The sequence below is a fragment of the Prinia subflava genome, chromosome Z (genome assembly GCF_021018805.1).
Source record: "Prinia subflava isolate CZ2003 ecotype Zambia chromosome Z, Cam_Psub_1.2, whole genome shotgun sequence".
NCBI lineage: Eukaryota > Metazoa > Chordata > Aves > Passeriformes > Cisticolidae > Prinia > Prinia subflava.
In genome coordinates, this window is record NC_086283.1 from 6,641,045 (window position 1) to 6,668,076 (window position 27,032).

Sequence of the window (27,032 nt, forward strand, 5' to 3'; positions counted from 1 at the left end):
TTTTCTCTCAATATGCTTCTAAATTCCTCTTTTACAGCTCAATATAACACAAGATAATTTTATTTTTAAAAGTCAGAGTAGGATTTAAGTAGGATTTAATGCCAATACTAAGTTTGTTATATACACAGAAATTCTGACAATTTAAAAAAGCTTTTTTGATGAAGAAAGTTTAGCCAAAAAACTGAGCAACCTCCAAGATTCAGCTATTTTACTTCAACTGACCTGCATGTAAACCCTGAAAAGAATATCTTGGCAAACAATTTGAAAACATATTCTGAAGCCATGGATAGTATTTCTGGATGAATAAGTAACAGCATTCCTAAGAGTCATTTAAATGTGAACAAAAAGGATTACATAGATTTTACTGGTTTATGGGAAGATATAAATAAAATATGAATGAAAACTTACTGTATTCAAGGTGGAATCAGCATGCAAGCTGCAGTAGATAATCCTCATTAGTACGGATTCTCTGGGCAGAGAACAAGAAACCCATGACGCCTGCACATGCCAAACTAACACGATTTCGACTGTGGCTGTATGAGACCGGTGAAGATTTCAATTTACCTGACATGGGCCAACTGAAACCAGAATGGTGCACTCTCTTCTCTTAAAACAAGAGGCACACCAGGGATTTTTGTCTGGTTTTTTTATTATTATTATTATTACTTTTATTTTATAAATTGGTATCTTTATAAACATACAAATAAACCAAATATATTATATTTGTATTTGAAATACGATTTCAAGTTTTTACACTAAAGATTATTTTGAGTTTAAAGCTGAGGAAACATTTAAAACTCCAAACACTCTAATTAAAAAAAAATATCAGCTTGGTTTCCCTATCTTTTTCTGTAAAGAATACTATCAAATTTAAAATTACATCCTTGGAAGAAAAGCAAAGTAAACAAAAAACTCAGGACAGAATAGCAAACTAATTTTTAAGGAGTCTGAAATATCTTTATTCAATCAAGATTCAAAGTTACAGGTCTTTATTTTGATTGGGGAAACTTCCAATGAAATGTTGACTGCCATTCGACACATCACTTGCATTTTAAGCACACAAACATACTTCACCAGAGAAACTTGAAGTGCAGGGATTGAAGCATTTTTACTGGGTAGCTCTTATGGGAACAAAATGCTTTTTGAGCTGGAGCCCTTAGACGTGGATTCTCTTCACATTAAAATACAGAAGATCAGTAACTGAAAGACCAGCGAATCCAAACTAGATGCGTTGAGCAATGTTAGTAAAATGAAACAATACTGAACTTAAAATCAAATCTACCAAATCGTAATGATTCAACACAGTTGTTGCCTGCTCCTGAACACAGTTTAGTATGCCAACACCTCTCAACCATTTCTCTTTCTGTGGAAGTACCCTTGTTAACATTCACACAAGAGAATAAGTCTTCACTGATAATAGTTCCAACTAAGCTCTGGAAATGCATGTTTTACAAGTTTGTTCTGAATCCAGAACTGATGTGGTTAGAAAACACACTCAACAATTCAAAATCACCAGCAAAAATCACTTTAGAAGTTAAATAAGTGGCAATCCTCTACAAAACCAGCATTATAATTCATTATAATTTTTGTAACTCTGACAACTTGGACTCGGTGTCCTAATAGTTTCACAAACATAAAACAAAATTGACTTCACAAAGTTACTCCAATGTGGAACTATTTTGGATAAGAGGCAAGAGTCTTTCAGTACTCATTACCATATTGGCCTACAGAGCTGGTTAAAAAAAAAAAAAAGACAACATTTCATACCTTTCTGGCACACTTCAAAAAGAACCCAGAAAAGCAGAATAGTAAACACACAAATTAGTAATATTTGCCACTATTATCCATCTTATGAATTACAAGGAACATTAGTGGTGGGCACTGTAGCAGAGTTTAAAGGTTACAACAGCAGGCTTCAAACAGAGAACAGAGGGATCCCCTACAAATAATAAGATCATTATTAGTAATTTAGCTGATGTGCAGTTATCCTTCAAAACAACTTTAGGAAGTCAAGAGAAGTTGGTGAAAATCACTTGATATCACAGAATGTTCTGAGATGGAAGGATCCACAAAGATCATTGAGTCCAACTCTTAAGTGGAAGGCTCATACAGGGATTGAACACACAACCTTGGTTTTATTATCACCATGCTCACACCAGCTGAGATAATTTCACAATAAATACCTGACCTCATCTGTGCATACAAGAGCTTTACAAGACAGTAAATAACCTGACAGGTGTTAAGAAAAATGGGTTCAGTTTTTCTAGTTGTTCCCTCAGATTTAACAGGCAGCACAAATCACTTGAGTGGAAGTCAGTCCAAACTGAAGTGGCTTTTTTGTGGTTTTGTCCCACTCCTGTTCTTTTGGAACAGCAATTGGCTGGACTTCTTCCTCACACTGAGTCCTATACAATGGATCAGGTTTTGGTGCCTGGCACACTCCTGTAAGACAAGGACAGCCCCAGAACATCCCTCTCCACAGGGCTGAAAGCAGACACAAACCCACTTCCTCAGCCCAGAAATAATCCTGTTATGCTCTGAAGGAGCAGTGTAGACTGGGGAAAAAAAAAATGAGGAATCACCTTCCCCTCAAATGCTGCCCATCATTAATAACATGCGCCTGCAAACCATCCTCCAGTACAAAAAACCTGAGACATGCAAGATCTTATTTGGTGCTTGGTAGACACAAAAACATCTCAGGTGTAATCCAAGAAGTTACACCATTCTGTCAGCAGCACTGGGGATAGGCATATAGCGTCCATAAAAATATTTTAATAGTAAGACCCATTTTGAACTAATTTTTCTGTGTTATCCTCCATTCCTGTTTCTCTGCAGCTGTCCTTGTGTCACATTTTCTAGGCAGTTTCTGTGCGTGTAAAGATCACAACTTCCAACAAGCTCTCTTAGAAAATACTTATTACTGATAAATCACCTGCTTGACTACCTTCCTCTCAGTGACCTTTTAGCAGGCAGTTAATGAAGTTAGCAGCAGTGACACTTATAGAGTACTCATTGTCAACACGGTGCTCACAGTAATTCTTCTAAGTAGATATGACAGGGAAGGAGTGGCAAGGACTTCTCTGTTTTGTTCTGAATAATGGTGGGGGGTTTTCCAAAGCAGATTTTAATGGAAAAAAAAAGAACAAAAAAAAAAAAGTGTTGCTTTAGTGCTTTAGTGAGTTCCCATCCTTCGCTGACTTCCTCCTTTTCCCATTCAAACACAGACTGCTTCTAGTCTGGCTGCATCAGCAAGCTGGCTGGGGCTAGATTGCAAGGCTCCGTTTCTGGCAGGGGATTGGGGTGGGTGTTCCAGGGAGCCTGGGGCAGGCCCTTCGCCGCTCCCGTGGGCTGGTGTGATTTCTCACCAACAGGACCCTCTTTCTGGAGGCCTTGTTCTTCTTCCTCCTCTTCTGCCAAAGTCTCTGCTGCTTTGTTATGTGCTACAGGCTGTTCTTCCTCTGAGAAAACAGATATATGTTACTGAAAGCATGTGAAAAGATTCACAGCAACTATGCTGAAAGAAATGTAGTGGCAGCTTGGGGAGAGGAAAGCTATGAAAGAATGCACAGAGTTAGGTTCAATACCAACGCATGACAAAAAAAGAAAAAAAACAGGCAAAGTCAAGAACTTGCTTCAAGATTTTAAGAAATTATTTGTCCTATATTAAATTCATAGTTTTCTCTTTTAATACATGATGGAGAAAGGCATGCCAAGACTACTTGCCTGGCAAAATTAAAGTGTCTGCTTCAAAGTTAAAAGATCTTAGACTTATTCACTGGCATGGCATATGAACTTCCTTTAACATGTTAAAAAAATACCAGTTATTTACTGATCTCGTTGTCTAAGAGGGTGGAACCACTTCTGCCAAAATTTTCAGGAAAAAATCAGACACCTGTCATGGGAAATTTCTGCTCCAATACCTGCATCTTATAAAGATGTAAATGAAAACAGAGTCTCCTAATGGGAAACACCAGTTTTCCTTTGCTGGGCAGTAAGCTTCTACACATGTTCCCAATATTAGTGCACCCAAGTAAATGCGAAGCACATTTTCTACTGATGAATAAAGTGACTACTCAATGTATATCAAAGGACGGGCAATTTTGAGAATCTTACAAGATGGCCAGATGTTTGTATTCTCAAACATTTGTATTTGCATATTTCTATGTGTCTGAGGCAAACTGGCTTCTCTAGTAACTTCTGAAATTAGGAAGTATACATGGCAAAAAATCCAAATGTCTAAGGGTATTGGTCTTTCTCCATCAGCTCGTTCAGAGTGGTTCAGCTGGTAATTTGAGGGCCATGGAAGCCTGTTCTGTGCTTGTCTGCCACCTGCTGCCTTTGGACCAGTGATGAGAGGGGCACCCCCTCCATTCATCTCCAAACACTTCCTAAGCAGTTAAACACCTTGTTTAACACAAAAAGCAGAACTGCAGTTGCTGCCATGGGATGAAACCTAGACTTGTCACACCTTTCCAGTTATTTTGCCCTAAAGAAATCAGAACTGTCAAAGTGTACTTTTCCATGGATATCCATTCCCCAACAGTATGACAAGCATAACTTCACTTGCAAAGCTCTTGTTTGCATATATGCAAACATCTGATATTATTCTATCACAAGAAGCCTCTGACTCGTTCTGTGTGAAAGCACTGTTGTGGCATAGTTTCTCATGGCTTATCTGCAAAATGAAGGACTGAATGCTCTCTTCACATCAATATAAACATAGGTTCTGCCAGAAATAAAGCCTGGATTTCTCTGTCTCCTCTAGCAGTCAGTGCTCCTGCTGATACAAGGCGAGGAGAGATCTAATAAGGAAGGACATCCTACTCACCTGATTCTGAAAGACAGACAGGATGAGGATCTGCTCTCTCACACTCAATTAGATCAACTGCTTTAGTCTCCAGAGAATTGTTACCCTCCTTAAAAACCGCAAACTGCAAATACATACAATATGCACAAAATACGCAGAGCCGAAATTAATAAAAAATGAATTGGTTTTCTGAAGCCCAAGAGGCAAACTTAAAAGGGCCACACACACCAACCACAGAACAATGAAAAAGGTCATCCTGGCTTCTGGGATGACCCTTCCCCTGCAAGTAATTAAATATTTGAGTTGATGACAGCCCCAGACTTTCTTTGGAAAGTGCACAGTCTCAGTCTAGCTAAGAACTACCAACTCTCTTGCCTTGCAAATCAACATTTCCAATGGCAAGGACAAAAGTTCATGAAAATCAACTCTCTCCATAGTAGTGAGGACTATTTTTAAAATACTAAAGATCTCTGCAGGAATCCAGACAGGAAACTCTGTCAAACACAGAGAAGGAAGCAAGCCCCCCTTCCTGGCTCTCAGCATCTCCTGCAGGATGCAGCTCCATCACACTGCAGTTACAGTGGAAGTCAGAAGATGAGTTCCCTCTGGTGAATATGCTGAAAAGACAAGGGGGAAAACAGAAAAAACAGGGCTAGAGGAAAGCAATGTGAATCACCATGGTGAAATTGTTCAGAGGATAAAAAGAAAAACCACTAAAGGGGAGAGGTTTAAAGAGCAGAGACAGGGAAGAAGAGAAAACATCTCTAAATAAGATGTTCCAGCAAAGGGACTGACAGGTTCAGGGGTCCAGGTGGATAACTGGTGGATTTATGTTGATAAAATACACATGTGGCAGGTGCACCTATTTAGGTATCAGTTCATTTATGTAAAATCTGTGCTCTTAAAGCTGCCAGCCCAGAAGTGCCCGACCCCTGGTGGTGATCCAGCTACACACAGTTCTGCAAAATATATTTGACTGTGCAAAGCAAAACACTTGGTGGATGAAAAGTCTCAGAATAGCATCAAAATCCAGGCACAAGCAGAAGTTTGCCAAGGCTTACAAATCAGTAGAACTAACCTGGCCTGGCTTACGGAACTCTAATATGCATGTCAAAAAGTATGCAAGCATACTCTCATCTAAACATACCCTCAGCTAGTTGCACCCTTAGCTGGCAGAAAAGAACAAAAGGGAAGAGTGAACGATGCATGGACAATTCATAGGTATAGTCTCAGTATCTTGATACCTAACTTTGGAAGTGTGTGATAGCACAAAATCTTTTTATCCTCTACATCAACCTAGACACAAGAACAAGCACCAGAAGGCAAAAACAAGCAATTCTTGCACTCTCTCTCATCAGCCTCACAAATGAGCAGTGGCAGTGAGGACTACCAAATGAGTGAAATTCATAAGCTCCTTACAGTTACTGCATACACAAGATACAGTCCCAATATGAAGTCCTTTGTTAAGATCATTAATGCTGTGTAGATCAACGGTACCCAAAAACCTCTAAAGTTGAGCAGCTATAGTTTTCTGTCCCTGATGTAGTATAACCTTTTATTTTTACATAAAGCTCTCCAGTAACCTTCTTGAAGTGAATAGTACAAATGGACAACTTCCCACAGCTTTTTGGCAACTCTAGACGCTCTAACCTGAGTGCATTCATGCATGAAGCCCTGGTGAACTTCACGATCGGTGGCTACATCAGCACAGAGAAAATCACATGCATGAAAACACAGCAATCCATTACTGAGTAAGCACCAGTAATTAGCAAAGGGTCAGTGATTTCCTCTTCCAATATGCAACAAGCCATCACAATAAATTACTGTAATAATCTATTCAATGTCTCCTGGTGCATAGTGAAATGTAACACAAATGTATAATAAATGTAAAAGCTTGATTTGTTTTGTTGATTCAGTCCATTGCTTAGCCGTTGAGTTACCTTATATTCAGCAAAAATATCACTGGTGACCAGCATTAACTGCAGGGTCAGCAGGAGGTGGGGACAGAGTTGATGGGTTGCAGGTCTCCTAAGGCCCTGCTCCCAGGCAGTGAATTGTTCTCAGTCCCAACAAATGTTTCTGCTTTTCTCAGCCTCAGGTATTTTGCAAACTGTGGATTTTACTCTGCTGTGAACGAATTATGGCATTGCCACGATTCAGCTCATTTGCTGTCCAACGCCTGAAGGAAAGGTGCTGATAATAAAAGGTGCATAAGAGCGAGCAGTTGACCAGCCAAGGAGCAACATGCCATAACCAGAGTCAGGTCAGTTCAGTACTACCAATACATGTGCGACAGTGTGCCTCAGTGGCTACCCACTCACAAATACTGCCAGATGCTCTCACTAAATCATTTGAGAGGCCATTCTAAGAGTCTCAGACTGAGCACAGAAGTATCCACAGATGCAAATTTTGCCACTTGACAACTTCAAGTTCCAACTGCAATCACCCAGCAGTGTAATGTTATTCTAATGCCAGTCAGAATCAGGTCCTTAAACCAGATTTTATAGGGCTAAATGCAGCTTCAAAAACTTCAGCAGCCACAGGCCTGTACAACCAGACCATGTCAACATTCTTACCTACACCAGTGTAAAACTGGAACTTAATATATCCTCCCAAGCTGCCTGATAAATTCCTGGTTGTTTTTCTTTACAAGACAGCAGCTTCTAATACAAGGCATTTAATTTCATCAAGCCTCAAAATAGAGTTCAACATCTCATGTAGCACACACAATCCTTGGCTTCCAAGAGGGCTTTTTTACAGAGGGCATACTTTCCTGTGAAAATAGCTGTGTGATATACCATGTCATCACATTGCCATTTCCTCAATTTAGAACACAGTTCCCCAACTGTTGTGTTCAAAGCTAACAATAACACTGGCTAATGGTTGCAATACATCCAGGCAGCTGTGAACTTTGAGGGATAACAATGAGGTAAGATGAACTAGGGTTCACAGCAAAGCACTTGATGACTCTAGCAGTTATTTAATGTATTTAAGATGTGAATTATTTGATGGATAATCTCAAGTGGATCCCTAACACCCTTTGATCCTTCCTGATTCCCTCTCCACTCCACATTAACATAGTTACCAGAGACTTGTTGCCAGTAGGTGTTACGCTCTCATTGTCAGTGCGGCTGCTGGCGGCTCTCGTCGCTTCTGCACAGAGATTCTTCTTATACAAATTCTGACTTCTGAAACAGAACAAAAGCTGAAGCAAATTATTTTGCTTTGGGAGGAACAGATGCTGCTTTATTCACATCTTTCACACCTTATTCTAGTCCTCACAGAAGGACATGTATTTTGTCTTCTCTCTCCAGTTTGTGTCTTGCTATCCATTTCCATACAGTGGTTAAAACAAATAGCTTGTCAGAAAAAGAAGTCAGTAAGTAGTGTACAAACGTTTGTTCAAATGTGCCCTCTGTAACGGGTCATTCATTAGAATAAACAGTAGGCCTCATAATTTTAACTAGACCCTTCCATTTTCTTACATTGTTCTATTTATAATACATTTATCTTACAAAGATTTGTTTCAGCCAATGCAATGAAGAGTGCTTGTGGGTGAAGTTCAGAAATAAAAATCTGACTATATTTTTGTACGCTATTGCTAGCTACAATTATGAAAGTTACTTTTGTATTCATCAACATCATTTATGCAAAACAACAGTTTCAGAAGTTGCTATGAAGTAAACAAACTGAAAGTCTCAAAAAGTTTGGAAACAAGATCTTCCAGGAAAAATTCATGACCCACAGAGTTGGCTTTAGGGGAAAAAGCTAAGAGTACAATCTGGAGCTGGAAAAGGTATGAATAATCATATCTAAGAGGCTAGTTCCATAAATTCAAATACTGTTATTTTTGTGGTTAAACAGTAATCACTCATAAGGCAGTAAAAGCCCATATAGGCCCAAAGAAAAAACTTCATTTTACTTCTCTTGAGATCCAAATCAGTACATCATCTTTATTCAGTTTACATACACACTTCTTTCCCTTCTAAGCATCAGCTAACAAAATTAATGTTATAGTCTTCAAATTCTGGAAGTCTGAGGTTATAATATCTTTTTGTTTGATCTATTTTAAAGAAAATTTAGTAGATATTTGTTATTGTTGATATTTGAATTTGTTGGCTGAGTCTGAACGTGATACACTGTCTCTCGAGCATTTAATCCTGACTCTAACAGATATTTACCAAAGAAAATAGGAATTTTCCTTATATTTAGGAACTTTCCTTTTATTTCTACATAGTTTTTATATACTAACTGGGAAAGTTCATATGGCATAATTATCATATATTGCTCCCTTCACGAAAATACAACGTAAGTAAATTTTGCTTTGTGTGGCCTTGGCCAGTTGAGTTGGAGGAATTGTTGAACTGTTGGTGTTGAATCTATGATTCAGGTTTGGGGTTTTTTTGTGGAAAAGAGTTGTTTCCTTGTGTCCTAAGGAAGATAAGAAACCTGGCACACTATACATTCAGACTGCATAAATGTGACATTAAGAATAAAACAGGGGTCTTCAGCAGACAACAGTCATGGAACAAATCAACACAATACTTCAGCATGCCTGACCTTCAGTTCCCACATTTTCAAATTGGCAGGTCTAGACCTCCAGCTTAATTGCCTTCAATTAAAAGAAGATAGATATCTCCATTTTGCAGGGGAAGGAACAGGACTATTAGAGACTTCATCTGTACATTTTGAAATATAGTAGACTATCTGAAAAAGCGATTTAGCAATTTCAACCCAAATACTGGTTCCCAGACTCCAGTTAAATAGGGATTTAGATCAGTGGTTTAATTTTGATATAGTTATGCAAATAATTGCTGCAGCTCAAATTCAGTGAAGTGTGTAATTGAAAACCTGTTGTTGTGGTAAATAGTTATATTGATCAAAAGCATTTGGCAAGAAAGAAACATAAATCTGGGAAAAATTACAAAAGAGAGGGGAAGGGAAGGAATTTATTATCTTCATACCTTTAAACAAATCATATTCTGTCTATTTTTCATAAGAGAACATATGATAAATATGGGAAATATAAGAATCTCACCATTTTTCTGTCCTTTATATATCCACTGATCAAAATATGAACCCCAGGTTATGAGAAAAAAACAGGCTGCACTTAGCTGTAATTCTGGAGCCCTATCATTAATTAATAGAAAACAAGAAGTATTACAGCTTCCCTATTTATGGACTAAATATGCCAAGAATCATTAAATAAGAATGAAAAATATTGGTTTACATAGTTAACTTCTTTGTAGCTTAACTTTTTATGTCTAGGAGAGTCTAATTTTAAAATTGACGTAAACCATAAACAAAAATCCTGCATTTAAATCAGCTGCTGAGAACAGCTGTCTGCCAAGGTCATGGCCAAAAGACTCTAGCTTAAATGCTTAATACTTTCCAGTCTAAGGGACACCAATGACATTTAATTTCACATCAGACTGGGTTCTTAAATAGTGACCATTGGAATTCTTTTTGCCAGAAGAAGAATCCCAAATCTGCACAATTCATTACAGTAGTGGAAAATGCCAGGGAGTACTTTCACAACAGATGTGCTTCAATTCACTTCCCTGATTTTACTCTCACTACTGCCAGGAAAACCGTTTCCATGTTCACTGCTGGAAGCATCACTCTGTAAATTTGCCTTGGGGTGGTTAGTAGGCTGCTCTTCTCAACAGCAAAGAAATTTTCATGTGGAATTCTACACTGAATGGGAAACAAAAGCCAACTTGTTGAATAGCTGGCAGAGAAGAGCTAACCCCAACCATGGCAGTCTCAGACATCTAGAGCTGTGAAGGGAAACCCAGGAAGAAGTAAATGGCATGCTCCTGAGCCCTAATAAGGTCTGTTCTTCCCTCCGTGAAGGGAAGTTTGTTCTTCCCTCCATGAAGTGACATGTTTGCTCACTAACACCACCGTGAGCTCTGCGGACAAGGGACATGCCAGAACTTTCTGTATTATTCACAGATCCAGTTACTGAAAAGCGAAAGACTCGGAACCCCCATCAGCTGAGGAGCAGCTCACGCTCTCAGCCACGAGCGTTGTGAGAGCAGCAGCATGAGCAGCGGCTCGGGCCGTGTTTGGCAGCAGTACCTGTGGCAGTAGGCAGCCAGGAGGCCCAGCAGCAGCAGCAGGGCCAGCGCGGCGGCGCACGCGGTGATGGCGATGTTCCGCACCTTGGCGCGCCCGGCGCTCCACTGCTCCCACCACTCCAGGTCGCTGAACTGGCAGCGCTCCCCCACGTAGCCTGTCACACAGCTGCCAAGGAGAGAGGGCACACGCTGCAGCAGGCTGCGGGGCACAGCCCCAGACCGCCGCTGGAGCCGCCTCGCGCGTTGATCCACCGTTGAGCACCGCTACAGAAACATCTGGCTGAGCTCAGCAGTGGGCAAGACAAAATTGTTTCAAAGGAATGCTGTCAAAACCTGCAGAACCCAGTGTTAAAAGTACTTTTTCTTTTTCTTTTATTTTGTACTATTATTTCTTCACTGGTATTGAATCGCCTATAGAATTATACAGGGAGGTTGTCATTACCAGATTCCTATGGGTAAAAAATAGAAGAAAACATTTTCTTAAATCCTGTAAATCCTGCTGTGTGATTAGTGTTTCCTTAGGATTTTCCATTTAACTTCTTTCAGCAGCAAACTCCCCTTTCTTTAACGTAGGCAGTACAGGACTGGCTCATATTTTCAGAGTGACTTGATTAACAGAATCAAATTTTAATCCGAATCTTTACTTTAAAATAAGAGATGAATTAATGTGTTTTAAAAATCCCACGCATAAGGTTTAGAAATATCTTCAAAATTTACTTTTAATATAAGCTTCTTCTGTAGGCAGCTTTTGTTTATTTGTTTGGTTTTACCGTTGTAAGACTCAACATAGAAATATCATATCAATGCATGAAACCCTTAAATCAAAATTACTAGAAAGTGAGTAATACATAAAAAAATAATCCCAGCCTAGTTTAACTATGCAAGGCAAGACACATAAATAATAAATGGAAAAAATGTAAAGTCTAGTCAATTCATAACAATCCGTCAGCAATGTAGGCTCAACTCATCACAAGTCTAATTGGTCTAATTTTACTCAAGTCCAAGAGCTAGTCAAATGAGAAAAAGAAGCAGGATTTGACCTGCAGCAGCTTTTACCTAATGTCATGAAAATATTATACAGCATTCACTATTAAGTCAGTCACAAGCACTCTCATTCTGTTACAATTTAGAATGCATATGTGCTGGAAGGCAGAAAAAATGCTAATTTGTTAATGTTAAACTACAACGAATTTCAAACATGCTGGCAGATCTACTTTCTAGTGTACGATCTTTTATTAATTAAAATACAAATCACATTTGGTACGTGATTTTTGCCGGATAACGTTTTTCCATTCCTTCCCTTTGGTAGTTAATACATTAGAGCCTAAATGAATGAATGCTGCCATCTAGTGAGGATTCAGCGGGGACAGAGTCCAGCAATGCCCACACACAAACCCCAGCAACATGGCTAAGCATGGCTGCTTTTAAGTTTTTTAACTGCTTCCACTTCCAAAACTGGAAAATATGTACATTTGAATGCTCATTCTGCACTAACACCTAACAAATAAAATAAAATAAAATAAAATGTGATCTAATTTGAAAGCTCTGCGGGTTTAGACTCTTCAATTTCAAGAGAAGAAACTTCTGAAGTGAAAATAGTTTACTATGCCTCTAAAAGTTACACTAAAAATTCAAAACAAGTACCAGAGATGACTATGAGTCTGTCTCCTGTAATGTCTTTGCCCAAAGACTTTGCTGAGCTCCAGAAATCCATAGCACAAAACATCAACTTTGTTCCCATATATGTACATGAGACACATTCCTTTCATATTCTTTCAGGTACAGAGGTGTGTAGCCAAGGGAGACCACTCATATTTTAAAATAGGAAAGCCTGAGACACAGAGAGAGATTTGCCTACCCTGGAACAGCGTCCACCCCCTCTATGGGTCCTCACTTACCACCTGTGACCCCAGGGGAGGAGGTAAGCATTGAATCTGTCCCATTGTAAAGATTTTATTATTGATTTTGAAGAAAGATTCTGAGTACAGCTTCGAATATAATCAGGTTACAAACTTAAATGCCAACACTAAACATTTGGAAGAAATTATTATCCCACAGGACTAAGTTGTCACATTGACCAAGCCAAGGCTGACTTCTGGAGAGATGAGATTCCCCTTGCTGTTATCAGTACCTGCATTTGGGGAACTCAGAATTAGGCTTCGCAAAAATATTGACAGGGTTAAAAATATTGGCAGGGCAAGTAGGTCTCCATTTTGCGGCCTCATTGCAACTCACCCTATTGTTTAGAGGGCAATTATATCCTACCCTTTTCTGCCTTTCTGTAGTGGAAGATGCTGACACCAGAAGATTGCTCCCCGGCCCCAGTCAAAGACAAGACAGAGGTGTCCTCTTCCATCCCCGTGAATGCCACACATGAACAGCAAGGTCAACAGGGAGGGGCCAGTCAGCACTGACATATACAGGAGAGACAGCAAGCACCTCTTTCAGGTCATTTAACAACTTACCTCCCATTTCCAAAGTAAAGAATCAAGTGCTTAGAGAACAAATCCAATCCTACTATTAACTGCAATGGGTGTGAATGGAGTGGCCATGCACGAAAAATTGCACTGATCAGTTAGAGGAAAGAGGAGATTTGAATACTAATGAGTGACATGAGCGATGAACAGATCATTCATGGGCAAACCCTTCTCTGCCTGCAGGGAACTGAGGGTAGCATTCCAAGGGTGCCATTCTTCAGCAGAGAAAATACAAATTTCTGTACTTACTTGCAGGCATAGTCTTGTAGGTCAGAAACATAATTGCACACTCCACCGTGGAGGCAGTATGACTCATAGGAAGGAGGACATCCTACAGTATCAGCATGCACAGCGTTTGTAGTGTATTCATTGCTAGCAGAAGCTGGGGGAACAGTAGATTCTGAAACAGAGTTTCACAAGGACATCTCAAACTTTTGACCTCATTGGCTAAATAATCTTGTGGAAGAGTTCCAGAACTTCAAGGTACTATACTAGGCAAAAGTATCCAATTTCTTTTAATTATTTGTGTTTTACCTATTTTCTTATGTTATCAAATTTATGCAAGCAGAAATTTAGATCAATTTATAAATTATAAAATATGCTTGATTTTAGATTTACAGTGAAAGACCTACAGTGATTGATTGAGTTCTGTGTGTTTAGATGTGTGAGCCCAGCTCTGCACTGACTGTCTAGGTGCTTACTCTGAAATTATTTTTGCTACTTATGCAGCTTTGGCATACAGTAAATCTCTACCATGCATAAATTACCAGAGTGAGAGGTAGAGGTGGAGGGTGACTATTTCATGCACTTGGATCTCAGACTCAGAAGCTTTCACAAGCAACTTGTCATTCTTTTGCAGCTTGTTTCTACTCTGCTCCCATCCAGTTAATTGCATCTGTATGTGATGGCAGATCAGATTTTTTACTGTTTCAGGCTAGCTCAGGTACAGATAGCAGCATCTCTGGGGGAGCAGGGAGCCCTGTGGTTCTGCCAAAGGATTCTGCAGCCTGCTCTGAATCACACATGCTGCCACCTACACACCTATCTAAACTAGATAGTTTTTTAGAGGTAGCACTAATATCTCTGCACAGCATGACCACAGCGCAGACATCCCCTTACACAAAAGGAGTGTTTTTGTGCTTGCTTTGGTGCTACAACAAATCTATAGGTCAGAACAAAACAGCTACATGGCAAAGAATTTCTGGCAGTGTGGATTAGCAGAGACATGTCTAATCATTCTAATACAATTATGGGGTCAGTTCCATGATTCACACCAGTTTTATTGCAACATGACCTTCAATGACATTTGGGTTTTAAATTTTCATTTGCAGGAGAACTGCCATGGCAAAGAGCCTGAATGGAAAGGGATGAGTGATTAAAGTGAACCCCAGGTGTGCATGCATTCAACAAAGAAAATTTCATCTTGCTAGAAGAGCTTATTAGGCAAAGAACTAAAACATTGTGTTAACATCTACAAAAACATGGGATCAGACTGACAGATGAGGGACCTAGGAAACATTACTTCCAAGTCACGTATCATTTAAAATCATCATTTCCTGAGTGAAACCTGAAACTACTGAAAGATTAACTGACTGAAATGGGGGTGAGAATCCTGATAGGTGTTCTATATAAGAAAGCCATAATTTCCTTGTTTTTTCTGAAGAAACAGCTCCGTGACAATCACACAATGTCTCTCCATCATCAGAAAGTCACTCAATCTGGAGTAAAATTCACCCTAACTAGGAAGGTTGACAGAGAGTAAATGAATGAGTCACTCATTTTCAAAGAATGCCGCTACCACATTGAAGCGCTAAAATGAGGGTCAGATTGTCACTAGAGCTGAACCTTTAGCAATTCCCTTCAGTAAATTGGTAATCAGATTTTTCTAAGGAGTTTCAGAGCCCTTTTGAACAATTAGTGACTGGAACTGAAAGACAAGCTTACACTGAAGAATCAAATGGAGCTTAAACCATGTGCATTTCCTGTGCTAGCCTTCTGCAGAGCAACAGAAGGCACAGGGGAAAATGGCACAGACTGAAATTTCCCTCAAAAAATGTTACTTCCAAGGAGCATTTATTTCTGCTGTTGATTGTAGATGACATTTGACAGATAACTTGTTTCATTTAGGCAGTAAAAATTTACATTAAACCTTAATGTAGACATTTCCTAACTGAACTCGGATCTTTTCTCCTTAGTCCACCACAAAACAGAGTCCTAAAGGCAATGTTAAATGGACCCACAAGCTTATCAAGATGTTACTGTACAGGGATCCTTTAGTTTCCAGGTATAACAATTTATCCGAGGACACAGTTCTTAATTTAGGGGCAGTTCATTTTATTTGCTCACTCCATTTACTCACTGCAGCCGATGCCAGTTCCAGAGGCATGATCAGCACACGAGCAAGTGAAGTTTCCTTCGGTATTTGTGCAGGTCATGTTCTCTCCACAGGTGTGGGACCCCGTCTTGCACTCATCAATATCTGTCACGCAAACAGTCTGCAGTTAGAAGAATGAAATGCCTCAGAGCATTGGTTAAAAGGGCAGCAGTTGCAGCACTGAGCTCCCCGGGCAGCGGGGAAAAACACCAAAGACCTCTCCCTCTGCAAACATGCCTTCATGGAAAACCTAATGGAAAAGCAACCAGCATACTTTCTATAGCAAGAGCATGCTGTGCTGCTGCAGAAACTCTCCACGGGGAGAAGCAGGGAAAGGCTTCCCCATGAAATGTAACAGGTACAGCAGAGTTGAAGAGGAGGTCTACTTGTACCAGAAGCATTCTCCTGGCATTGCTAGTCATAGCTTGCAGCCTGGATCCATATGTTGGCATTCTTGCAGCAACACAGCAGAAGGGTTTGGGAGCCGGAAGCTGCCCACCCCTGTACCACCCACATAATTCTGCCTACCAAAGAGTTTAGGCTGAAGAAAAGTGTCTAGAAACCTACAGGTTTATTCAGTTTGTGTAAACACTTCAATGAGTGAGGCTTTGAATGACTGTGAAGAAGCTCCCTGACTACAAGAGTTTCCAGGCTCAGAGCCCATCTTATGTTTGGATCTATCTCTCGCCCCCATTCTGCTGCACACCCTCATCCTGCCTCCACCTTCTTTGCAAAGCCCACGGCAGCCGCTCCTGACAGGCTGGCCACCTGCACATTGCCAAGAGCCAAAGCACTCAGCTCAAAGATGAAACCTTTGGTTCACATAGCAGAGTTTGGGAGCCTCTGATTCATTTTATGAACTGTCAGCAGAATACATGTGCCAGATCAACTTCATGGGAATACTCCAATTTTTGTGAAAGCGTTGCTTAAATTGTTGGGAGTTTCTCTACAGTAAAATTAACAGGATCTGGCTCAAAATAATGTAGAAAATTCAGAGCACTTTAAAAAGAAAGAAAAGGAGGGGAGGATCACAACTGCTGCAGCAATTTTCAACAAATGTCATTTCACCAACACAACATGGACTCGTGTTATCACTGGACATACCATCACATTCCTGGACACTGTTCATGTGTGCAGGCGCTTACAACTGAAGCACAGAATCTCTTACCAGTTTCTGGTCTTCATAGTACATTTCAAGTCATCAAACACAAAATTAGTTTTAGTTATGTTTACATCTTAGTAGTATTGCATCTTTTATAAATTGCTGAGAATATGTTTTCTGGACTTAAAGACTTCAGGAATAATAGACCGTTTTTCAATAACAGTGGAAGGTATTACATCCTGAACAACTATACCACAGTAGTGGTAAATAAGAGCTCAGAGCTGCTTGAGGATTTGCCTTCTAGGTTGTGCTGGGCCAGCAAGGGGACCTTGTCACTTCTGTGTGCATTTCCATCTGCACTTTCAAACACCCTCAAAGACCTGTCTCTGACCCCTGCAGACAAAAGGTCTCCTCAATTCTTCTGCCTCTGATACCTTCCACACTCTACCCATAATAATGATATTGTTCATAATTTTTCAGTCATCCTAATCTGCACTGAAGAACCAAGTCCAGTAAAGAACATGTAAGAATTGGTTCAGACTTAATGGGCTTTGAATTAGGCTATAAAGGAAAAAAGGAAAAGAAAAGGACAAAAGAGAAGGCAAGACTCTCATAAAGCTCTGAACAAACTGTGTGCTAGTTAAATACTGTAGAGGAAAACCTTCCTGTTCATATTTACCACTAAAATGGATTAAGAATTTAAGGGACGTAGGGAATGAACTAAAGACCTGGCATTAGAGCTGGATGAGAAAATCAGTGGGTCTGATTATTAACAAGACTCTAAATGTACTCAAGTTGTCAGTGTCACACCTTGAACCTCATGCCTATTAAACAGACCTGGAATTATTTGATGAGTATTATGACACACTCAATACCTGCTTTCGTTTATATTCATGGCAACGATTTCCAATAAAGCTCTACTGCTTCACCTCCACTTCCCTCCTCCCCTTCACTCTTCTTCTCTCTCCTTCTACAGCCACTAAAAAGAGTGCAGACACTGAGAGGAGATATTCACTGACAACTACAGGCTTTGCATATTGATCAGTTGCTGAGGTTACCACACTTTAAAGAGGGAGGAAGGAATCACAAAGGCAGAAATGCCTCAGCCTTCCAGACAGAGCAGAGCCCCCACACATGCCCATACCATGGCAATGGACTCCATCTCCAGTGTAGCCTTCCAGGCATTTACAGACATATCCCCCTTCCGTATTGATGCAGTCTGACACGCTGCGGTTGCAGCGGTCCATGTGCACGGCACACTCGTCAACATCTGTGGCACAGAACAAGGGACACAACACCTGGGTCAGGAAACCAGCACCTCAGTAGATAAACTGAAACATCCACGCCACGGATCTCCCTCTGACTGTGCTGCCACTTGGCATTTGTGCATGTGAAGCAAATGGGAAGAGAAGGACTTTGCTGTCTTTTTTGGTATGAAATTTTATGGGGGTGTTCTAAAATCTGAGAGTCAGCCCATTACTATCAACTGGAGATTATAGATATCATTGGCTTAATAAAAACCTGTTCAGAGGGAATGACCTGATTCAAAAATAGCTTTATGTTATAGAGTCATAGAATCCATTAAGTTGGAAAAGACCTCTAAGAACATTTAGAAACTTTGTTGTATTAAAGGACAAATAGGCTTAAAAAAAGAAAAAGTACTACGATGAAAAAAAAAAAAGCCTGTTTCAGCTTACAATTTTTTTCCTTTTCCACAGTGACATAGATTCTTCTGAGCCTTCATACTTAGCCCTCAAATGGTATTTTCTTTCTGTTTCTAACACCTTCCTCTCTTGACTTTGTAAGAGCAAAAGTGTTTTTCCATTTATGTTGCAAACAAGTCCAAAAATTAAAGACCATCCTGAGCAATGTTTTGCATGGTTGTTAGAGTCTTTTTCTAGTGCTAGAAAGAAACTAGAGCAGCACTTTTCTATAAACATTTACATCAGAAATACTAATTTTGAAGAGATTCCTTATGTCTAAATTATACATTAGTTATTTTGTCTATGGAATGAGCTTTTATTATTAGTCAGTTTTTACAAATAAATACATTATACTTCTATTGTCCCTGTTATTGCTTGTTAATATTAATAGGATTAATATTAACACTCATGGCTCAAGGGGGAAAAAAGGCATGTGATAATTAGATAATTTCATCTCACATGCTCTCTGCTCATCACACTATTGACCTTTCTCTGATGCCTCACACAGCAGAGCTGCCAATGTGAAAGGAGATAGATTTTCTTCCTTCCCCTCAATCCACAATTTTTCAGAAGTTATAATAATGTTTATGTTACCATAGCATGATTTCCCCTTCCTGGTAAATCCTTTCAAACACTGGCACGTAGCACCATCTTCCAGCAAAACACACTCTGCATTGACATAACATTCTAGTGCAGTGCAGTCATCTTCATCTATAGCATAAGCAAAACAAAACAACAATAAACAACTAGATGTATTTGAAAATATCAAAGGAGGTAGTGCTTGTCTATATTACAGAGAAACAAACTAAGAAAACCAGAACATACAGTCAAAGTTTGAAACTTAGCTCTCCAGGATTAATACTGACAAGCCAATACAATCACTGCAGCTGATCTCTTTGTCTAGATGGAGTTGACATGGCATTTAGTATCAGGATTTCTGAATATTTTATTCAAAATCTATTGCAAAATTTAATGATCTAGTGTCATCAAGGATATGTAGAATTCAATGGGTTTATTTTAACCTTTTTGAGAGGAACACAATTTACTTAAAAACCTAAGAGAGAGACTTTCTCAAGTGTTCCAAATTAGAAATGTTTGTTCTCTAGACCAGGATAATATTACCAATTTTTGTAGATATAGCCAAGGAATATAGACACAAACAAAAAAACAGTCCACCTGGAATAATTGCACAGATCTAAACTCTTGTTAGAAGGTTAAGAGCATGAATGCTACCAGTCTCAACAATGAACCTTTCTTTCTTTAAGGTCTATGATTTCTTTCTGCTCTATAAACCTGTTCAGAGCCTCAGAATAAGCATAAGGAAGATAAACATCAGATTCTACCTGATACCATGATTTCAGCCATAAAAAAAGTTTTTTTCTGCTTTTCCCCATTGTTTACATCCTTAAAAATCCCAGTGCTTCCTGTGCTCTGGAGCACAGTCTCTGGTGGTGGCATTGGCATTACCTCCTTGTGCATAGAGACACTTCCTGAAAAAGAGAAGAAAAAAAAGTGACATGCACTATTTAAATCTACTGAAATAGCCTTCTGATTTCCAAATACTTGTCTTCTTTCTAAAAAAACTGGTATTTTCCTTTTAAAATAAAAATAATTATCCTCCCAAACTAACCTGTTTCTGACTAAAAGCACTCAGTGGTGAGTTTTCTCAAATACAAAAGAGAAAAAATGTGATTCGTTCCTCACAATACTTGTCAGCATTGCACACCCTATTTTCACTGCTAAAATGCCAAGGGAAAAATTACAGTCGTCAGACAACATGTCTGTTGTCTTGTTGTCCTAAGGACAACATTCCAGCATTTTCATTCTTCAGAGAAACCATCATTCCTTATGTTGGAGAAAGGTGAATTTTTCCAGTGCTACCTGTCAGGATCCTCAAGGGTTTAAGGGGGGATCTTTTTGGGAACTGGAGGACTGTACCTGCTGTTGAGTTGGAAGAATCCAGAGCATAACAGGATTTTCCATCTTGAGTTTTCCCAAATCCTGGATGGCACTTGCAGTGGACAATTCCAAAACTGTTTTCACAGATCTGATCACAGCCTCCATTCTCATAAAGGCAAGGATTTGCTCCTGATGAAAAAAAAAGGAAAAATAAGAAGCTGCTTCTTCAGTCAATGTCTCTGTTTAGACATGCAGAGTTGAAGCAGTTCGAAAAAGAATGAGGACTGACAAAAACGATGATTTTATTTTATTTTTATATAACAACAAATGCATATAATAAAGTGTAGATATTATCACCTAGCCCCTGTCAGGAAAAGAGATTCGTGTTACTCTGTATCTAATTCATGTACCACATTTTAAAATTTTATTTCCTTTATTGTTTCTCCTTTAATATTTAGAGTCCTAATATTTCAAGGACATAAGGAACCTGTGATTACCTTCTCTCAATCCTGATCTATTGAATTACTCTTTTCTGCTTGCAGGGAGATTGTTCCCAACAGAAAATCAAATTTGATCAAAACCAAATAAATCTCACAAAATCTTTCCTTGTGTCACTTGTTATTATTGGTGTGTGTGGAGTGCTAATAGACTAGGATAAATAGGAATTAGAAGACTGTGGTAGCCTCATGGCAATTGATCAGCATCTATTCTTGGGCATGAACATAAATCTGTCAGCATTCCTGGGACACATGCCCAGATGATGCTTTCAATAAATGCCAGCCTGACTATGCAAGGCTTTTAAAGAGCCTGTTTCTGAGAAGATAATCCTCTACCCAAGGACATCCATTCTACTGGTATCAGTGAACAAGAGGAGGCTGGAAGGGAATGACTGCTTAAGTTTTGCAGTATACCTGGTTTCGCCAAAGGATGAACTACAACCACTGATGAGGGTCTCAGCATGCTGCCTCGAAGACGTACCCTGTTTTGGCCGGTTTTCTTGTCCACCCTCACTAGTGATGGCCTAGCCCAGTCAGAAAACCACAGGTGGTCCTCAAACACCGCTACAGCGAAAGGGTGGCCTACAAAGACATTAGGTTTATCACTTCCACACCTGTAGAACATACACAAGAAACCCTGTAAAGGAAGCATTAGCTGCATATACATCAACTTCGAACACAGGGGCCTAGCCATAGCCAGTGCTCCACTGTGATTTCCCATGGAAAGGGATAAGTGTCTGTGAACAGTGGACCACGTTATCTGTGCTCTTAGCAAAGGAGGCTGTGACACTTGCCTGGCTCAGTACACGCTCTATACTTCTGGTGACTTCCAACCAGATCTAGCTCACAAGCTGCTTCTACCTCACACACCATCATTCCTTGAGGCAGCACTGGGACCAGCCTTTCAGAACTGGAGTACTTCCCTCCTCTGCCACCGAGTGGCCTGGCAGAGAACTGCTGAGGTACACGGCCCCTTTTGCAGTCTTCACATAACAAGGAGGAAAGAAGCTCACAGAATGTGTCATCCTGCATAAGCATCCTGGGACGGGGCAGCCTGGGAGCTGCAGACACTGCAGCCACTGACTGCCAATGTGTATTAGCTTGGAAAAATAAATTAAAAACAAAGGCAAGCAAACACGAAAATGAAACAACAGATAACAAATACAGATAACAATTAGAATCCTGGGGAAGGAATACGGGATGGTATATCTTAAATTCAGTTCACAAATTAATTGAAAAAACAATCCTTTACAAAAAATTTCTAAGACACTGTTTAGGTGTTCTTTAGTGTTATGTTGAAGAGTGTATTGTTGGCACCTCACTACCTCCGCTGACCCATGCTTAATCACTGATCTTGGTTCTTACCTTTTCTTCCCGTTAAATTTGACCTAGACCGACATCTAGATACTGTCCACTCAAACATCTCCTCACAATTTTAGAATCTGGAGTTTGCACTATTCACAAACAGCAGCCTGCTTTGACCAGTAATTTATTAACTCTTATTTTGCAAATACATTAAGGGTTAAAATCAGAAGCATAGTGTCAGTCAATGGGGATGGCAGGAACAGCGCAAACGCCACCCACTGCACAAACAAAAGGGATGGTTGTGTTCTTCCTTGCCTCAGGCAGGTTATTACAGGCTGTTATAATTACAGCTGAAAATGGGGTTAGATGGGAGAGCAGGAATAATTTACCTATTTTGCATGGAACTCTACTGAATGAGCTCTCAGAACAGGGACACTAGAGGGAGCTGCTGTAATAAAATTCATGTTACAGCAGAACACCTATGAAGAGGTGCCACCTTCCCGTCCTCCAGCGTACAGCTGTTCAAGAACAAAAACTGAGTTCCAGTCTTCACTAAAAACATTAGCAAATGATCAGGACATGCTTCTCTAAATTCATACCCCTACAGGTCTTCATCTCTTTCACTTCCTTGCATATAGGTGTTGATGTCCTTTTCTCTCCCCTCCAAACAGCCGTATCACTGCTCCTTTCTCATAGTCCATGTTTCTATAGTGCTCCTAGCTCTCCTTCTCTTTTCTCCCTGTAAGGCACTGTCTTACTCCTTGTGGAGAAATAAAATGAAACTTTGATCAGATTTCAAGGTCCTCCTATGCAGATCTGCTGCCAGGGGGAAAGTACAGCAGAATATGTGCAGCACAGGAAGAGAAAAGAAGACTAGAAGTCTCTCTTCTTGGGCCTTTTGATGTCTTATAAACTGGAGACCTCCTCCAGGACCTCACTCTGCTCACCTCCAAAGGACTGGGAGGGTATCTGGCTTAGATGATGAACACAAGCCTTCCCAGAGCACAGACTAGAACATAGGCGGCTCAACAGAGTAACCATAAAGTCACCCATGGCAGTCATGGCATTGGGCTGTGAGTCCTCACTTTGCCCATGTTTTGTATGCACATCCCCAAAATGGTCCCCAGAGAGATCCCATGATCAAAAGGAATTGTCGTCTCCAGAAACTCATTTACCATGTTCAAGATTCTTAAACACATGGTTTACTTTAGAAGTGGTTCAGCATCAGCTCTTTGCTGCTAACTTCTGTTCTCTTGCTCCAGAACAACACAGCTGTGTGTCAAGCAGTAGAAATCTTAGCCATAAAAGCTACCAGTATATTGTAAAATCATTTTTCATTTGGTATCTATTGTGTGTTTAGAATCCTTCCAGTGTTCAACATTGCAGAAACATGTTTGCTGCTCAGGACCTTGACAACCCAGATTAATTCCCTTTCTTCTTATGTCAATATAACTCACTGATGCAATAAGCACAACGAAACCTAAATTAAACTAAGAAACCATGCATGGGAAAAGCAAACTACATTTTAAATTTTTGATTCTTTTCATTTCTCTGTGAAGGCAGAGAAGTTCTCTGTGCAATGCAAAGTGACTCGTTAATAAAAGCGGAGAGTGTTAGAAAGACGTGCTTTTGCTAAAATTAATAAAAGTCAGCTGGGTAACAGAATGAAGAACTGAAGTGCTGTCATAAACCTCAGCATGGCAGGAGATATATAGCACAGCAGCTGGCCAGTGACTTTCATGCACATATGCAGATGCACACACACGGACAAGCAGCAGTAGGTAATTATCAACCCCAAAGCCTCACCTACATCATTCTGTGCAAGAACTCGACGCCCAGAACCATCCAGGTTTGCACTCTCAACCAGGGCCTGTTTAGCATCACACCAGTACAGCTTGTCAGCCAAGTAGTCGAGAGCTATCCCACTGGGCCACACCAGGCCAGTGCTGGCCACGACCCGGCGATCGAAGCCCTCTAATGAAGAGCTGTCAATCCGCGGGCTGACCCCCATGTCCGTCCAGAACAATCTCCTTCAGGAAACAAAATGAATCCAGGAAGTCAGTAAGTAAATGTTTGTTCTCCTCTCCATGGAGTTCTTTCAAAGCAGAAAGGTCAGATCAGAGCAATACAGCCCTGACTCACAGGAGAAAAAGGGCATGCTTCAAGCAAACATATTGGCTGCTGATCTTTTCACACTTGCCATAAGACTCTGGGCAATTGCACTGGGGCTTATGCAGAATCCTCACTCTGTTCACTGGCGTGAAACCTTTGGAAAACAACTCCTGACTATGTTAACTGCTGCAGCTCTTCATATTTGCTTTTTGATTTTCCATGTGACAACTGGTGGTGGTTTAGCAAACCCAGACAACAGAAAGCAATGCATTAGGCAGACCCTTGTACAACAATAAACAAATTAAACCAAAATTATCCACTACCCATGGAAAACAAGCAAGAGTAGACAGGTTGCTTTTAAAAAATACACGAATATCAGGTCCAGATTCTTTCTTCTTTTGATAAAATCATGACTCTCAGGGTCTCCCTCTAGAGTCCTGTGTGTTATTCACTGAGTGTTTAGCAGTTTTTAATAAACAGACAGTGCTAGAAGGCAATTCAAAATGGGGATGGCAACAATTGCAAATAGTGTCTGAAGTTTGGGGTCATCTCCCCAGGCATCAGTTGCCTTTGTCAGGTTTACTGAAAAAGCACAGGGATTCCCTTAGCTTTAGTTACATAAGCAGTTTTGCTCTAACTAATGCAGGAATCAGGATTTTCAAAATACTTTCTCAATTAGAGCTCTTGAAAATTTCTCTTTAATATTTACAGCTATGAACGTTGCCATAATATCTGTTCATCCTTTCACCATTAGCTTTCTAAAAAGGCAAAGCAAATTGCATGCTTTGCCTTTACCAATAATTCTGATAAACAATCTAGCAGAACCTACTTTTCTTCAAAGCTTTCCTGCAAAATATCTCTATAGCATTCAACCTCTACTGAAAGATTATTTCAGGTCTTTTATGGGTAAAGGCAAGCTAGCAAAACACCCTCCCCAAATCTGCTTCTTTCTGATTCATTAATACTTAGTTATAGTGGGATATGAGCATCCAAACAAAATTTAAAGGACCAGATTTAAAATGCTCCTGCTACAGTCATATTGACTAAGATCCATGGGACTTTGCCATTGTTTGAAATAGCCAGAATTTGATCAAGATTTTAAACACCTGGGATCATTTCAACACTACTTAAGAGGATACAAGGTGTATTTAAAACAAAAATCTCCAGAAAACAAATTAGGGTTTAGTTTCCTCTGAAACTGGAACAAGGACCAAAAAAAAAGGGCAGTTTTGTGAGGACTGCTGGTTAGAAGTGATTACCTTCTTCACACTACTAGATACGAAACTGTCAAAGATTATAGTGTCGCACCTACAGCTGTCAGTGAGCTCAGTTGCTCATGCTTTTCTTTAGCTTAAACTGCATACAGTATCATTAATGCTCCAATTACTTTATTCTAAAATCCATATGAGAAATGAACATGCCCCAACTCATGAAAGAAACCCTGCAATAAAACATTTCGGTTCACGCAGCTCTGCAAGGCAATGACTAACCCAGCACAACACTAACACATATTTTGACTGCTAAAAGGGCAAGGCTTGAATGCTCATTTTTAAAAATCATCCACAAAGAGTTACATGGTTTACTGTGTTTATCACTCCTTACTTAGCAAATGGGTGAATGGCAATCCCTCGGGGCTGAGAGAGATCCTCCCAGATGATCATTTTTCTTTGCATTCCATTCAGATTGCTCCTTTCAATGCACACCTTCCTGCAACATACAGAGCACTGTTAGGTCCTCCCTGCTATCTTTTTAATTACCTTCTTGGGCTGAATGTACTAAGATTTTACATTGTTTTAGCTGAACTGTAATAAATAATTGCACAGTGACAGGAAGTAATCCTGCTGATGTGGGATGTCTAGTTGTTTATCAGCAAGTAATTCATGTTACAGCTTCATTATCTGGTCCAGGGCATGATGATAAAATACCTGCTTCTCTGCTCAAGACATGAAATTCTTCTGCTTTGGGTAAATAATGAATTGCAAGTATGATCACTAATAGATAAATGCTAGCTTTAAAAGGAGTCAGGAGGAAAACCAGCACCTAACTGAATACCATTACCAAATGTATAAAGATTTTTTTTTTAAATAGTACTTTCACATAGCATTTTTCATCCAGAAATCACTGGCCATTTAACATCTATTTACATCTATGTAGAAATCTGTCTTTTACATATTACGTTTACTTTTGCAGGAAAGAATGAGGCTAAAGTTCTTAAGATTTCTCATAAAATCTGTGGCCAAGTCAAGTACAGAATCTACATTGCCAATCTTTCAATTCTCCTTTTTTCCAGAAAACTGATTTTATTGCTGCAATATTCACCTTATCAAATAAATATCAGTCTTCACCTGAAAGCAAGCCTACAGCCTTTCATGCCTCTTTGAACCTCCAAAGAAAGCCCCCACAGAGATGGAAGGAGAAATATATTCTTGTAAATGTGAAATACAAACAGGTAAATGCACTGGGTGAGAAGGAAGTCGCAGATTGAAATTCTCATATTCTCCCTGAACTCCTGTCTTACAGAGAGCAGCACCATAATCTCCTATTTCACAAGAAACACTGGCATATTTCTACAGCAGCTCAATCATGTGATAATATTGTACCTAAAAGCAAGGAAGTGGACTAGCACAATATTTAAAATGGAGAAGGAGGGTGATCTAAACACTCAAAATTACT

General features: G+C 39.8%; 1 protein-coding gene across 1 annotated transcript in view; it reads right to left on the reverse strand.

Moving 5' to 3' along the window:
- Positions 1 to 665: 665 nt before the first annotated feature.
- EGF (epidermal growth factor) overlaps positions 666 to 27,032 on the reverse strand; it is a 57,929-nt gene continuing 31,562 nt past the window's right edge. Inside the window, exons 13-25 of the mRNA XM_063423084.1 lie at positions 25,962 to 26,066; positions 24,054 to 24,277; positions 21,357 to 21,524; positions 20,485 to 20,634; positions 19,890 to 20,036; positions 19,141 to 19,257; positions 17,988 to 18,113; positions 15,727 to 15,846; positions 13,617 to 13,767; positions 10,892 to 11,056; positions 7,893 to 7,995; positions 4,829 to 4,931; positions 666 to 3,452 (exon numbers count right to left, since the gene is read on the reverse strand). Of these exons, the coding sequence (XP_063279154.1) occupies positions 3,232 to 3,452; positions 4,829 to 4,931; positions 7,893 to 7,995; positions 10,892 to 11,056; positions 13,617 to 13,767; positions 15,727 to 15,846; positions 17,988 to 18,113; positions 19,141 to 19,257; positions 19,890 to 20,036; positions 20,485 to 20,634; positions 21,357 to 21,524; positions 24,054 to 24,277; positions 25,962 to 26,066 (1,900 nt within the window). The 3' untranslated portion in view covers positions 666 to 3,231. The remainder of the gene's footprint in view (positions 3,453 to 4,828; positions 4,932 to 7,892; positions 7,996 to 10,891; positions 11,057 to 13,616; positions 13,768 to 15,726; positions 15,847 to 17,987; positions 18,114 to 19,140; positions 19,258 to 19,889; positions 20,037 to 20,484; positions 20,635 to 21,356; positions 21,525 to 24,053; positions 24,278 to 25,961; positions 26,067 to 27,032) is intronic.